General features: G+C 40.9%; 1 protein-coding gene across 7 annotated transcripts in view; it reads right to left on the bottom strand.

Annotated features, from left to right (window-relative positions):
- Nucleotides 1-16,801, bottom strand: part of CNST (consortin, connexin sorting protein) — a 105,760-nt gene that overhangs the window by 37,730 nt on the left and 51,229 nt on the right. For all 7 annotated transcript variants that reach the window (XM_077813496.1, XM_077813493.1, XM_077813492.1 and 4 more), the window contains 3 exons: nucleotides 10,431-10,636; nucleotides 4,196-4,226; nucleotides 42-128 (listed from right to left, as the gene is read on the bottom strand). In XM_077813496.1, coding sequence (XP_077669622.1) covers nucleotides 42-128; nucleotides 4,196-4,226; nucleotides 10,431-10,636 — 324 coding nt within the window. The remainder of the gene's footprint in view (nucleotides 1-41; nucleotides 129-4,195; nucleotides 4,227-10,430; nucleotides 10,637-16,801) is intronic.

Below are 16,801 nucleotides of genomic sequence, written 5' to 3'. Positions count from 1 at the left end.
ATAACTCTCCTCTCCACCACATTAGAACAGACTGTACTTACCCCACTGCTCCTGAATGGAAGAAAGATTTGCAAGTAGCTGCTCATGATATAGTCGTTCAAGCTGAATGAACTTCATTGCCTTCTCATCTGAATGGAAGGTTAAAGAGAAATACAGATACAGACAGACATATTGGGATATACTTATATTTGATACCACATTCAAAAGGACATAGTCTAGTTCTGTGACTGAAACCTGATACATCCATTTTGGTACTTGTGTGAGTGGTTATATGGTCAGCACTCTAATAGACTTGAATAAATTATTAAACTAAACAAAAACTGAAAAAGAGTTGAAAATATATCTTCCTAAAAGCAGCATGTAAGATTCTTTTATTACATTATCATCTCTTTCCACAAAGTTTGACCCCGAGAAAGCATATTTGATCAACTATGAGTCTAAGTGCAGGTACATTATACATTTTTCTGGTAACTTACTTATTGAAAAAAAAAAAATCACCCCAAAAGCAAAGACAAGCATTACTACACTCAAAGACAGAACCACTCACATCCAAAGACATCAAGTGCATTTCCTCTGTGTTTTGAACAGCACTAAGCATACTGTAGAACAGGGGTCGGTAACCGGCAGCATGAGAGCTGATTTTTAGTGGCACTCTGCTGCCTGCCGGGATCCTAGCCGCCAGCCCCACTCAGCCCACTGCTGGCCTGGATGGACGAAACCCCGGGCTGGCCGTGGGTTGAGCAGCTCAGCGCGCTGCCAGTCTGGGGTTCCATCTGCCGCCCGTGCTGCTGGTCTGGGGTTCTGTCTGCCGGCCCCACTCAGCCCGCTGCCGGACTGGGGTTCTGTCCATCTAGGCCTGCAGTGGGCTGAGCGGGGCTGGAGGCCGGAACCCCGGCTGGAAGGGGCTGGCGGACGGAACCCCAGACCGGCAGCGTGCTGAGCTGCTCAGCTCGCTGCCGGTCTGGGGTTCCATCCGCTGGACCCTGCCAGCCGGGGTCCCGGCCGCCGGCCCTGCTCATCCCACTGCCAGTTGGGGGTTCTGTCGGGGGGCCCCTGCAAATGTAAAATTTATTACTGGCAAGCGAAACCTTAAATTAATGAAGACTTGGCACACAACTTCCCAAAGATTGCCGACCCCTGCTGTAGAAGCTTAACCAATAATAATAAAGTAGCACTTGGAGGCAATTTATCTCTTCCCAAAGAACACATCTTCACCAAAAACCTGTTAGACAAAACACAGGGCATAACTTTAAAGGACTGCAAGCATTTTGATTTCCCCTTCTTAGGACAAGGACTTCTAATACAATACTTTGTTTGCACAGCTGCAGTAAGGTGTGAACAGCCACCAGCAAAAGTTACTCCTCAGACAATCTATTTTTGAAGTATGAAGGGGTCTCATTTTTTGTGAAATATTTTGAGATTATGCTGACCATTCCTCCAGAGCCGGCTCTAGGCACCAGAAAAACAAGCAGGTGCTTGGGGTGGCACAGTTGTAGGGGTGGCATTCCGGCGCCGGCCATGCCGCCCCTAGGAATGTGCCCCCACCGCCCTAACTCGCCTCCACTCCGCCTCCACCTGCTCCCCTGACTACGCCACCACCGCCACCCCGCTTCTCCCCCCTCCCTCCCAGGCTTGCAGCGCACAAAACAGCTGTTTGGAGCGGCAAGCCTGGGAGGGAGGGAGGAGAAGCCAAGCGGCGGCACGCTCGGGGAGGGAGGCGGTGGTGGAGCAGATGTGAGCTGGGGCGGGGAGCGGTTCCTCTACCCCCCCGTTACTTCCTGCACTCCCCTCCCACCACTCACCTCTGCTCTGCCTGCTCCCCTGAACACACTGCCTCTCCCTTGCCTGAGAGGGACGGGGGAGAAGCAGAGCAGCGGCGTGTTCAGGGGAGCAGGCGGAGCGGAGGTGAGCAAGGGTGGGGAGTTGTGGGGGGGAGCTGCAAGAAGCCGGGGGGAGGGGAAATGTGGTATGCCCGGGGGAGGAGGTGGGGCTGGGGATTTGGGGAAGGGGTTGAGAAGGGGCGGAGCCGGGGTGTACACAAAAAAAAGTGGGGGTGGCCAAAAATGTTTTTGCTTGGGGCAGCAAAAATCCTAGAGCCAGCCCTGCATTCCTCCTTTACCAACCATCTCTTTCCCCCCCTCTGCAGGGCCTTCACTGTGTCTGCAAATGCGTTCTAAAAGCTGTATACTTTCCTACTAATTCTTCTCCTGCCAAGCAGTATGAAGTTAGCTAACAATCATTCCATTTTAAACCACCTCTTGCCAGGTGTTTACACATTCAGCTATTTCAAATTCCATTTGGCAATATACTGGAGATGAAAACAGAGTGAATCAGGTTCTGAGTATATAGACACAGTATTTGCATTATTTATACCAAATAAAATACTATAGTAACCACCATAAAGATACAAGAAGTACTTGCTCTTTTTACTAACTATGGGATACAAATGACATAAACAAACAGCACTAAAGGAGTTCATATTCCTTGCCTTGTATAAACTTAGTAGAAAATAAAACACAGAACACAGCAATTGCCTTATTGGATCAGACCAATGGCACATTTAATCCGGTATCCTGTCTCCACTGAATTGTTAATATCAGATTCTTCAGAAGAAGGTTTAAAATCCCTATCATGAATAATTATGCAAGAGTACAGTTAGGGGTAAATTCTTTCCTAATTCCACAGAGTTAATGGTTGCAAGAGCTGTTATCCCTTACAAATATTTATTATAGTTAGCACAATTTTACCTACCCTTACTATTGATATAAATGTCTAATCCATTCTAAATTCTTTGCCCCACTGTCTCGTGGCATTGAGTTACACAGCTTCACTAAGCATAGTGTTAAAAACATATTTCCTTTGACTAGCTTTCAATGTATTCCTTTTCAATTAAAGCAACGTTCTTCTAGTATGAAATGTGAGCACCCATGTGGTTTTCGCTATACTGTACTTCTGTCACGTTTGCTCTAAACTAAATAGTCCTAATCTTTTAATCTCACTGACAAATATTTCCCATGCCTCTACATTTTCATTTATTTTCTTTCTTTCTTATCCCTTTTTCAGATGGGATGACCAAAAGTAATGCTCAAGGTGGTGACATACATTCTATTTTAAATACTAGCTTTACAGTATTTTCAGAATTATTCTTTATCCCTTTCTAAATACAGTTTAATATCACTTGGGCTAGATTTCCATATTTGGAAGAATACTTTCTGAGACTTGTAAAATCTTGTATTTTGCTATTTAATCATAATGATTTTTAAATTGCCTGCTTTATTTTTTGTTTAAGGATATGCATAAGTTCCATGAGTAATGTGATACACTTAAGTAGCCTCCACACCCATACTAAGGATATATATTTCTTAGCTTTCATATTTAGGTTCTAAAGAGTTTCCAAGTTTTTTGAAAAACCATACTTCCTAAAGTATAACATCACAGCATTAGGTTTTAGTATGATCAATCCCTCCTAGGATGAAATTAACTTAGATTATGTTATAGTCACCATGACTGGCTCAACTCCTGGAATCAAGTCCTGTGTATTATTTAGGAACAGGTCAAGAGTAACCTCTCCCCATGTGTGCCCCAGAACTAGCTGTTCCGAGAAGCAACTGTCTGTGGTTTGAGAAACTATTAAACTAAACTGTATGCCTATGTAACATAAAATCATACGTTATTGTTTTGCTTTTGTTACCCCCAAGTTCTCCTTCAACACTGTGCACTAGTTATCATTATCCTGATGCAGAGGTCAGTAGAACACACACACACACAAGGCCCACCATCACTACAGTAGTATTCTTATAAATTAGGATATATATCCTATTTGGATAAGGCATATTCTTAATGCCTAATACTCAGAAGAGGATTTCTCATGTAAAACAGTTGATTTCTTTGAAGCATATAACTGTTTTGCTTATGTCTTTGTTTCTGGCAGGCATTACCAATTATATCAGTACAGCTTTGGGAAAGGGGATTTATTTCTTTACTTGTACTCCAGCTAGCTGGCTAAGAAAACACAGCAGAAAGCACATATTGTAGGCTTACTCATGTATAAAACATGGCATGTTCACCTTTTCCTAACCCTCATCCACAGCCTGTGAACCATCAAAGTCGGTTTTCCTTTCAAATTTTTATTATGATGCCACTTTACTTTTTTTACAAAATGGAGCACTGTTAATTTTGATCAATGAAAGGATACATTCCTCCTCCTGAAAATAGGCCTCAGCTATCTGTAAAGGAAAAAGAAAAAGAAAATAATGTTTAACATCACGATTCTTTATTATAGTCATGCATGTATAATATTATCTTAATTTTTAAGAGTTCATATTTTATTTGTATACATTTGCTCCATGTTAAAACTAGACATAAAAGTTGTTATTCCAGGAAAGGTTTTTTAAAAGGAAAATCAAATAATTTTACAAACAAAAAACACAAAAACCCCATCCACTATATTCATTTTAAGACAAACAGATATATTTCAAAAAAGTTATACTTTGCAGACGAATATTTGGTCTTTGAGATTAACCAAGTGAGTAGGAAACAATAAATACTGACAAGACCATACAAGTAGCAAATATAACTCCTTGTTCTTATATTCATGGAAACCGATAAGCCCAAACGTTAGTTGGGTTCTAGATCTTTTAAACTGATAGGTTTTTATGCTTAAGTGATTATACAACAAAGAGCTTTATATTAAGGCAGTCTAGATGGTGCACATTTTTACTTACATGCAAGGGATGAGAGTATGAATTCTCTTATCAGATACTACTCCCTCAGGACTGCAGGAAGTAAGATCGTTGCAGAGAGGGAATTCTTGAGTAATGCTACAGCACAATCTGCTAAACGGTGAAATGGGGAACACTCTTTCTGAAGGGCCAGTGTCCTGACTTATCATGCAAGAGCAATTTTTGGATAGAGAACTTTAAAGGTGTGGTGGTGGTGGGGGGGGGGAATGCAGCCTGTCACAGACCACAGATATAACTACTCTCCTCTTTAGGTCCCTTTCACAGCACTGTGAACTCCAAACATTTGAAAATCATGAGTTGGGCCTCAAAAAAAATTGCAAGGTTAAAAATTAAAAAAAAAACAGGTCTTTTTTATTTGTCTTCTAGTTTTTGAGTTTATAGATGACAGTCAAGCTTTTTTCTGCAACTACACAGGCCAGAAACTTTTTTTTTTTTTTTTTTAAATGAAAGCTGAAATCCTCATGAAAAGCTCAGGATTTCAGGACCTGGGGCTTTAAGAAAAGTATCAATTATTGCCAGACTTCTGATAAAAAATTTTTCTGCAGGAAACAGAAAGGACCAACTGCAGGACCCATGTGGAAGAGCATCTACCCATCTTCCCTCAATTCACTAAGCCCGGGGTCTTGAGATCCAAAAAAACTTCAGCATGACAGCAGGCACAAAATGAAGCCAGATGGCAGCTCTATGACCTGCATTATAGATTTTATGAGGTAGAACCAACTTATGTCTTTTCCCCTTTTAATGACATTGCTGTAACAGAAGGGGTTAAACATGACCTTTAAGTGACAGTTCTGCCAAAGGAAAACAATGAGAAACATAGAGACACAGCATTTAAAGACTGTTCTACCAGATCTAGGATGACCTAACCCATGCGTGTCAGAACAAACAAAAAGCTATCTGGCAGATAGATACAGAAGGCTAGTGAACTTTGCCTGTTCCATATACAATCCACAGTACCATTTCAGGTTTAATTTGGAAATCAAAACATTGCCAAGGACAGGTACCGGTAAAAATTAAGTAAGGAGGGAAGACTGATTATTTGAAGTAATATTTCAGAAGATCATGTAAAAATGTTTAAGAAAGGTTAGATTAGTCTGTTGGAGACACATGGGCTCAAAATAAGCAGAGGAAAAACAGAGTATATAGTATTTAATTTCTTGAAACTAAAGGGACAGACAATACTGAAAATGCAAAGTTTCAAGTATCTGGTTTCCAGAATCCAGGAAAATGTGGAAATGGATGATGAAATGAGAGCTACAATAATAAAAGCGTGGCTCAAATGGGGAGAGATAATTGGTTTAGCATGTGACAGGAAGATTAAAAGGGAAAGTCTATAAAACCCTGGTCCGTTTGGTTTTAATGTCTGGTGCTAAGTGTTAGGCAACAAAGAAGAAACATGAGCAAATAATCTGTTCCATAGAAATGCAACGGTTGAGGTAGATGAATGGTATAAGTAAGAAAGACCACACAAGGAATGTGTATGTTAGAGATATACTCAAATTAACACCCATAAACAAAAAATTAGGAAGTGCAGGCTGATATGGTTTGGTCATGTAAACCACAGTACTGAGAAACTCCACCAAGAAAAAAAAGACAGACCAGTCAACCCAAGAAGAAGTGGGGGGATGTCATAAAGGAAGACAGGTCAGTATGTAATATGATAGAGGATACGGCATTGAACGAGTACTTTGGAGGGAGAGGACTCATACAGCAGACCCCATTTCATGGGTTTAATGCAAGAAAGAAGAAAAAGAAGAGGTTAGATTAACCTCTAATCTTTGAAACTCAACCAGCCTATAACCTGAAGCTAAATACCAGAGTGATGGCCATCATCTCGGCCAATGCACTGAGGACTAAACTCCAGAGCTAAAAGCATGAGGTGCTACAGCTGCAGCTAAAGAGCTAAGACTTCCCAGCGTGGGGCACAAATAACTCTTATCTTCTGTAGTTTGGCACAGAAGGGGACCAATAATATTCACCAGTGAGTTACCATGAGAAACTTTCCATATCAAAACATGGACATGGAAATAAAACCAAGATACAGTATCAATGTAGTCTTCACAAAACTAATTTTTTAAATGCCGAGTTTACTAGAATGGGTATGTTACTGATTATGTAGCAATGGACTTTCAATTGGTACTGGAAAGCCAGAACTGCAAGTATTTAGCAGCAGCCGAACTCCCAGACAAATAGCCTGAATGCCATAGTAGGATAGGTGTAGAATATAGCAAGTATTTTTGCTTGCCCAAGGTACAAAGCAAGTCAGTGGCAGAACTTGGGTTACAAATTGGGTGTTCCTGGCACGCAGCCCTACTAGTCTATTCTGAGCCAACATCTCCAAAGGGGAATTGACAGATGAATTCTAAGACTCATATTTTTGTATATTCTGGCTGCTGCCTGGAATGGTAGTCCCAGAAATTCCTGGAACAACTCAAGGAGCATTTATATTTTTTGTCTTCTAATGGCAGAAACAAATTATGTGCACACTCCTAGAAATCTGAAAAGCATGTTCTGGGGTTAAACATCAAAGGATAATTTTCTGCTTAATTAAACTTAATCCTTATTACACCCTCTAGAATACTGATGCCTGGAAAAAAATTATTGTAAGCTTTTTATTATACCATTCTGAATTTTAATGCTTTAGTGATTCTGTAATACAGCAGTTGGTTTTAAATTGCACTTGTTCATATGAAATAAAAAGGTGATTAAAATTAATTCTATACTGGGTGAACAGTTGTGAGACGTTACGGCTCATCATATTAGAAAATGATAGAAACACATTACATATACAAGTTATTGGCAGGCTGTATTAGTAAATCAGGCCCTTCATGACAGATTAATCCATTCCAAAGAAGATGATGCTCTAATTACTGCTCATTTCACAAGAAAAGAACAAGCTTTGTTCTCCAACCATTTGATTTTTTCCAGCTTAATAAAAATATACTATGGCCAACATGTCAAGTACTTATTGACTTTCTTTCAACCATTTTATTAGGGCTTGTTTCACTTGTCTCAGGAAGGACGGTTGGTCTTGTGGTTAGGACACATGGCTGGGAGTCAGGAAACAGATTCTATTCTCAGTTCTGCCAGAGGCTTCCTGCATGACTTTGAAAGAATCTGCCTCTTTGTACCTCAATTGGGGAGAACAACAACTAGAATTTACCTGCTTCCATACTCACAGAGGTGTTGTGAGGATAAATTAATTAATATATGTAAAGCACTTTGAGATCTCTGCACTATTTACACTGCCTTCTTTATATGGTGTTGATATTCACGAGCCAGCACAAAACTTAGAGACTGTTTCAGGCAAGAGACTAAATTAGTGCTAACAAAGTTTCACATACATAATTAATGCAAGGAAATAGAAACTTTTCACTAAAGCACCATTTTTTAAAAATTGAAAAATTCCACTGCTAATGTAAACTGCCGGTAAAATATTTATTTTTTAATGTAAAATATATTTATGGAACCTGACACCTATTTTATTTATTACTCATTTTGATAATTTATATGACTGACAACAAGAGGCAATGCAGCAGCAAAGGAACCACTATTCCGCAGAAATCAGCTGAAGAGCAGTTTCAAATGAGAACACTGTTTTCAACAACGGTGGCAAAAGAATAAGTCCATGAAGTAGCACTGTCAGACACTATAAGAAAAAGAAAGCTAAAGTGATCCCCTCAAAATACATCCTTCTGGTCAATATATAGAGCAGGGGATCGGCAACCTTCAGCACATGGCCCACCAGGGTAAGCCCCCTGGCATGCCGGGCCAGTTTTTTTATCTGCTGCGTCCGCAGGTTCGGCTGATTGCGGCTCCCACTGACCGCAGTTTGCCGTTCCAGGCCAATGGGGGCTGCGAGAAGTGGCACGGGCCAAAGGATGTGCTTACCGTGGGAGGGCCACATGCCGAAGGTTGCCGATTCCTGATGTAGAGCCAACATTCAGCAAACCAACACTGTTGAACTGTGTATTATAGTTCAAAAGATCCTAGCCACATATCTATGCTACATTATAGTCACACTTCCAGTCACCCTTTGCAGGGGAGCAAAGCCACTAGCCTGTTGGTAGAAATAAACAGCTGTACATCAATTCTCACTTATTTTTCAAATCCACAGCTATACATCTTACAACACTGCCTATTCTCTTGGCCTAATGTAGAGCTAAGATAGTGACTGCACTATGTCAGGTTACATGGAAGAAGAATCATCAGCACATATTAATGGAATAAAAACTACCTTCAACTGAGTAAGAGTGATCCTTATGATCCATACATTAAGCTAGGTCTGCAATAAGAGTATTTCCAGATTAAAATGCTATTTAGAGAACCAATTACTTATACCAATGTCTAATCTTTTCATGATTTTAAAGGAATGTGTCCCCCCTAAACTGTGTGTAACCAACTCTGGGATAGGGCTGCCAACTTTCTAATTGCACAAAACCAAAACCTTTGCCCTGCCCTCAATCCCACCCCTTCTCCAAGGCCCCATTCCCTCTATGCCCCCTTCTCTCTGCCCAACCCTCACTCACTTTCACTGGGCTGGGACAGCAGATTGGGGTGCAGCTGGGAGTGCGGGCTCCGGGGTGGGGCTAGAAATGAGGGGTTCAGGAGCAGGCTCAGGGCTGGGGCAGAGGGGTGGTCTCCGGCTGGGGGTGTAGGCTCTGGGGTGGGGCTGGGGATGAGGGAGGGAGTTCGGGTGAGGGAGGGAGCTCAGGAGTGGGGCAAGGGGTTGGGGTGCAGGAGGTGGTGTGAGGTGCAGGCTCCAGGAGGGGACTCAGGGTTGAGGTAGGGGTGCTGGGAGGGTGAAGGCGGGGGTGAAGGGTGCAGGCTCTGGAAGGGAGTTAGGGTGCGGGAGAGGGTTCCAACCTGGGGCAAAGGGTTGGGATGCAGGAGGGGGTGTGGAGTCTGGGAGGGAGTTAGGGTGCGGGAGGGGGTTCCAACCTAGAGCAAGGGGTCTGGGTGCGGGCTCTAGCCAGGCACCGCTGGTCAGAGGCACAGTGGGGCTAAGACAGGCTCCTTGCCTGCCCTGGCTCTGCATGGCTCCCGGAAGCAGCTGGAATGTCCAGCTCCTAGGCAGAGGTGCCAGTGGGCTCCATGTACTACCCGTGCCCACAGGTGCCATCCCACAACTCCCAGCCAACAGCAGCTGCAGAGCCAGCGCTCAGGATGGGGGCAGCATGCAGAACCCCTGTGGCCGCCCATGCACCTAGGAGCCAGCCATGCCAGCCACTTCCGGGAGCTGTGCGGAGCCAGGACAGGCAGGGAGCCTGCTTTTCCCCGCTGCGCTGTCAACCGGACTTTTAGTGGCCTGGTCAGCAGTGCTGACTGGAGCCACCAGGGTCCCTTTTCAACAGTGCTCTGGTCAAAAACTGGGTGTCTGGCAACCCTACTCTGGGACCATATCCATAAAAAAAGGTGTGGTTTAACATGTCTATACTAAGATTTTAACACAAGGTAATTTGCAGTTTTAACATGTACTAGATAGTTAAGGAAAACCTCCCTCTTAGGGTTTTCCTGAACCACATAACATATCTTAAAACTACAAATTCACTTGTCTACAGTAGGACATTCGCATGTGTTACCTAAAACGTGTTAAAGTATTTTTTATTTCCAGCGAGGACACGTTCTAGGACAAAAAATAGTATAAAAATATAATCACATGTAACAACATGCTGATACACGGGATACCTGATGGAGACACAGAGGGAGTATCCTCGAGTCCATCCGTTCAAACTCTTCTCGAAGCATGGAAAAAAGGGACTGCAAAGTCTGTTTTTGTTGCTTTTGCTCATAGTTCACATTTGTCTCATCAGCATCGTCATAATGAACTGAGTCTGTAGCTTTAAGGAGAGCATTCTCTTTCTTGAGTGCTGTGGTGTCCACTGAAGGAACTCCTTTAAATGGAAACAAATATCTAGGTTAGGATGCAAGTATTACTAGGAAACTGAAAACAAAGCTGCCGGTCTTGTTAAAGTCAGGTGTAACAGATGGACTGACACTGATGCAGGACTCTATTTAAGAAACACTAACACACTTCATGCATTTTTTCATAGTTATAACTAAAGGGGTGCTGTGGTCCAATTTGGAAAAATATTGAACCAGTTAAAACTGTTCTACATAATTCAGAAAGAGATTAGTGGCCTGAATGACTTCATATAGCGAAGGCTATGACACTTTCTATAGTAATCCTGATTTTGACCCCTTTGAACATTTTCTAAAACTTCCTTTTGAAAAGTATCAGGTGTGGCCTTGGTCCAAAGAGGCATTTTTGTTGTTGGAAGTTTGAGATTGATTAATTTCGGAGACCTGGCACTTAAAAGACTTCTAACTTTTTGGTGGGCTCATAACTCAAAAATGGCTTAGTTTAAAAATTTCAACGTTGTTTTGAACATTAGCCTTCATAAACAACAGGCTGATGGCATTTACTATGGCTGATGGCATTTCCCCCCTCCTCTCACTATTAAAGGGCCTCTTCTGACACTCTGGGAGCAACATGAAGGACTCTGCAGATGCAACTTCCCTGAGAGGTTCTGGGGAAGTTAAGAGCAATATATAATTGCAGAGCTTGTAAATTCAGTTTGATAAATAGCTATGATTATTTAAGCATTAAGAAGTTATTCACAGTGCATAAACAGCATTTATGAACTCTGCAGATGCAGATGGCAGGACTTGTAAGAGAGAGAGATACAGTTCCCTCACACAAATTCCATCAGCACTGCATCTCACTTATGTTCAATTCCCTGCTAAATTAGGAAGGAAACCGAGCAGAGATCTCCTGGTTCCCTATGTTAATATCTCACCTCATCATTCACTGGAGCTGGGTGCCTTTAAGTTCCACAAAAATCTTTAGGAATTTGGTATTTAGCAAGCTCAATTGTACATTTATAATAGCTAAAAACTTTGTTTTATGGCCCACTTGCTGAAATAAATTATATAAATAAATAAACCAGGTGCAAATTTGAATGTAGATTAAGCCTTAGCAAGGCAACCAATTCCTCAGCTATCCTAGCCACATTCTAAGTTTGAAGTCTGCAATTTTTGAGCTATTAAGTCTCTCTTTATAAATGGAAAGATTAGTTTTTTCCTTCATCAATAACTCTAACAGCTAAAGAGATTTTTCTCAAACTTTCCAAATTAACAAAACAACCATGAGACCAAGACTCAGCCTAAAAGAGAATAAAATTCAGTCACTGTACTATGCCTATTTTTTCTTTTGGCGAATACAGAACAATGGCTCATCCAATAAGGAGGACACTCTTTGCTTGCATATCCTGCCTTTGCAGAAGGATGGCAGCAGAAATGGAAATTTACACAATTTTTCTCAGAAAGGAGATCCACTTTGGTTTTTGAATCACCCCTCTATGGGATGATTCAAAATAAAAAGGGATTACAGATGGTACCACAGAAGTTACTGAAAAATGCACAGCTAGTGCCACAAATGAAACCTTTGAAGCACAGTTCCAAGTGGACAAATGTCCAAATATAAAGAGAGAAAATTATGATTTGCATGTTTGTTTGTTTTTAAATCCTAGCAAAGAGGTAAAGGGCTGAATAGGCTTGGAGACTAAGCTACCATTCACCTCCTAAATTCACGAGCACACAGAAGGCTTTGGCTTCCATTGCTGCCAATCATTCACGTTTTTCATTAATGTTTAAAAAGTCATACTTAAAATAATTTGAGAAATATGGCAAGTCTGTTGCTTTACAATGACTAAAAGTTATACTCTACATATTGACTACCATAACTTTCTTAAAATACATGCTTATAATAAAACAAGCAGAAAGGCTCTTTGATACTGGAATTAAATAAAGTCTCAGCCATGTACACAACATGACTGATGTAATTTAAAGTAAAACAGATGAGTAATCAGAGTCCTGAATAAATGAGGTACACAGTAATGACGTATAGACTATTTTTAGTACTGGCATTTAAAAAAACCCCAAAAACATCCCTGAGGTGTTTTCAAAAATTTTTAGGCAACAACTCAAGAAGTATACCTCATCTACGATATAAACTTGAATATATTGATTCATGGCTGGAATGTGCTTCGTAAACTTTGGTCATGGTTGTTTAACTTTCAGAAACCCCTAAAACTGTCTGAAAGCCAGACTGTGCGAGTTTATGACCTTCTCTATTTTAAAACTGCAAGACTGAGTACCAGCACATTTGGTGGCTGTGCTCCAAGCTGTCACCAGTTCTGTAATTGTTGTGCTTTGACCCTGGTTCCTTCTAAACTTTGGAAGCTGGCAGTTTGCAGGCCCTCCTTGTGTTCTCTGCATGTGGAACCACATAATGGTGGTTCAGGGATAGAGTGTAAAGCTCAAGAAGTGCTGTCTGTGTTCCCACAAGGATCCCTCTTTTCCACGTACAGTTGCTAAACCTTCTTCCCTGCCTAAGTTACTCAAGACAGGAATACTAATACTCTCTATAGGTGGATACATACATGGGGCTTACTGCCCTCCAAAATAAGTGTAACTTAACACTGCCTCTCCTGTATAAATTTGTGCCTGTGCTTTTCAACTATTAATTCATGCCTGTTTTCAGCCAGATTTGGTCCAAACATTTTTACTGAGGGATACATTAGAGATGGAACCAACACTGTTTCAAAAGAATGGTTTTCTGTTCAGAACTTTGTCATGTGATCATTAACTATGTTTTCTCCTGTTTCTGAATATTCCTTTCAACTTCAGCAAACCTTTACTCCCAAAGAAATGTCATACTTCAGACTGCACTTCTTAACTACATATTCTCTAGTTAAAGGTGATCTATAAAGCACAACATGAGCTCTGAGTAAACCATACTCTGCAATTGTTGTCATGGAAAAATGACATTTTAATGAAACCACTGTGGCATCCTTGTTATTAAATTCATTTAGAAAGTATGTTTCAGATCCGCAAGCAGCCATACTGTGACCCACTTTTGGCCAAATTCTACCCTTCAAGTTGCTCCACTGTAATTCTGAAGTAATTCAACTAAAGTCAGTGGAGTTACTTCTGATTTACACCAGTGTAACTGAAGGCAGAATCAGTGCCTTTTTTAGCAGTATAAGCCAGAGCCTTTATCTGTGGCTGTAGCATTTCAGTCATTTGTGTATGTGGTGTAGGGAGGCTGCTTGGGTTCCCCTTTTCATTTTTCTCTCCCCACTTTAGAAGTGTTCCCCTTGCTCTCCTGCCCCCAACCTAGGAAGACCAAATGTAACTTCCTAATATTCAAAGAGTTCATTCACAAGTTCTCCTTATTCTCTGAGGCTGAACTTTTCAGAATTCTAAACTATTGCTTCTAGTGCAAGGAACAGAGCTTAATTCTAAATTGTATTTCCATTTGCAAAACTGCAACACATCACTAGTGGATGGTAGCAATGGCCCACATTACAGGCCTTTCAGCGCAAAAACAAATTCATTATAACTAAGTGAAATGTACTTTTAAAAAATTTGTTACATTTTTAAATTAAATGTAAAAATTAACAGCGATCCAATGGACAGACAATAAGGTGTTGATTCTACAACCAATTTATATTGAATAAGCCTGATGAAATTAATGGGTCTCAGACTCAATGAGAATATACATTCTGATCACTGGTCCCTAACCAGCTAAAACTTCAAATGTGGTAGTCCAAGACGAAAATATGGCTGTCCCAATCCTGAAGCTGTGGTTTCATGCTCTTAACTAAATTTAAATAAAATATTGTTGCTGCTGAGATTGTCTGGAAGCATTTTTCTAAAATTCTGCTTTCTCCCTTTAGGGTACTGTGCCTAGGTCTTATTTGTATTCTCTTCTTTTCAGTGTGCCTGACACCCATTTAGTAATAAGTTTTGTTTTGTCCTTGCTTTAGTATATAACATAAAATGCCCCTACCACCACCTGTCTGAGAATGCAAGTCAGAGCTGCCACTATGAAATATTTTATTTTGGCTACCTAAATAATATTATGGATAATGTCCATCTGTTTTAATATAGATTTGATTATATTGAACAGCACTAGTCTACTCCTCCACTAGTGCTTCCAGTTGCTGGTGTTAGGAGCACACCGTGACTCTGTCCATGTTTTGTTTCCTGGTCCTCGTGCAATACCTGGGTAAAATGGTCTAGAAAATGGTCAATTTGTTTAGTGCTATAATGGGCTGATGCTTTTTTTTTTTTTTTTTTTTTAAATCAGAAGGCCATTGTTTAGATTCAAAGTAGTCAAACCACATAAATAGTGGTGGTTTTAGCCTGGTGATTCTGGCATCCATATTTTCAACGGCATCTTCAGACATATCTAGATAGATCTGATTTCTCTGCAGCTTTACTTTTAGAGACCCAGAAGTCTTTACTCCATCAATTTGCCAACACAAAAGATAAGTTTTCACACATAAGGACCAAGTTTATCTTTCACTGCAGTGGTGATCAAGTTCATCAAGACACAAAATGTGCTCATCTTCATCTCCCCACGAATGCCTTTAACTTCAGCTGCATCAGTCCCTGACTCAGTTTCTGCCATATATTTCAACTAGGTTATATTCAAATGATGACCAGTGCCTTCAGTGCTCTGGTTTGATTAGAACTCAGCGTTCATGATGGATACCTCCCAAATAGTTCAGTTACAGGAAACAACTTGCAGTTGCTGTCATCTTTTGGGACTTCACTGGTATATAGTGAAAATGTATTTCAAAATAAATTCAAACTTGTTAAAGATAGGGATATTTTCTGAGGTCCGTGATGGCAAGTTCAAAGTTGTAGTTGGCTCAGCACACCACACTAAGAGGAAAAGTGTCTTGTCTAAACTTGGCCTGCGCACCACACTGGATTTTAACATTGAGATGGAAGAAAACAAAGTAAGAGAGGATACAGCTGTGGGTAGGAGAATGGACATAAGGAGGAGGGGCAGTATGGATACCAGTCCAATAGGTCACACTGGCAGTAGAATGGCCATGCCTAATCGGGTAAAGAATGTGATCAAAGCCAAACAGCAAAAATTAAGATGTTTGTACACCAATGCGAGGAGCCTAGGTAACAAAATGGAGGAACTAGAGCTACTGGTGCAGGAAGTGAAACCAGATATTATAGGGATAACAGAAACATGATGGAATAGTAGTCATGACTGGACTACAGGTATTGAAGGGTATGTGCTGTTTAGGAAAGACAGAAATAAAGGTAAAGGTGGTGGTGTAGCATTGTATATCCATGATGAGGTAGGATGTAAAGAAATAAGAAGCAATGGAACGGATCAGACAGAGTCCGTCTGGGCAAAAAATCACATTGGGGAAGAAAATTGCTAGAGCCTCCCCTGTGATAGTGCTTGGGGTGTGCTATAGACTGCTGGGATCCAATCTGGATAAGGACAGAAACCTCTAATGTTTTTAGTGAAGTAAATACTAATGGGAATTGTGTGATCATGGGAGACTAACTTCCCAGATATAGACTGGAGGACAAGTGCTAGTAATAATAATAGGGCTCAGACTTTCCTAGGTGCAATAGCTGATGGATTCCTTCATCAAGTAGTTGCTTAACCAACAAGAGGGGATGCCATTTTAGATTTGGTTTGGGGGAGTAGTGAGGATCTCATAGAAGAAATGGTTGTAGGGGACAACCTTGGTTCAAGTGATCATGAGCTAATTCAGTTCAAACTGAATGGAAGGATAAACAAAAATAAATCTTTCAAAAGGGGTGACTTTCAAAAATTAAGGAAATTAGTTAGGGAAGTGAATTGGACTGAAGAACTTATGGATCTAAATGCAGAGGAGGCCTGGGATTAATTCAAGCCAAAGTTGCAGAAGCTATCGGAAGCCTACATCCCAAGAAAGGGGGAAAAATTCATAAGCAGGAGTTGTAGACCAAGCTGGATGAGCAAGCATCGCAGAGAGGTGATTAAGAAAAAGCAGAAAGCATAGCGGGAGTGGAAGATGGGAAGGATCAGCAAGGAAAGCTACCTTACTGAGGTCAGAACATGTAGGGATAAAGTGAGAATGGCTAAAAGTCAAGTAGAGTTGGACCTTGCAGAGGGAATTAAAACCAATAGTAAAAGGTTCTGTAGCCATATAGATTCATAGATATTAAGGTCAGAAGGGACAATTATGATC

Source organism: Eretmochelys imbricata, chromosome 3 (genome assembly GCF_965152235.1).
Source record: "Eretmochelys imbricata isolate rEreImb1 chromosome 3, rEreImb1.hap1, whole genome shotgun sequence".
Taxonomy (NCBI): domain Eukaryota; kingdom Metazoa; phylum Chordata; order Testudines; family Cheloniidae; genus Eretmochelys; species Eretmochelys imbricata.
This window is presented reverse-complemented; position numbering and strand designations above follow the sequence as displayed.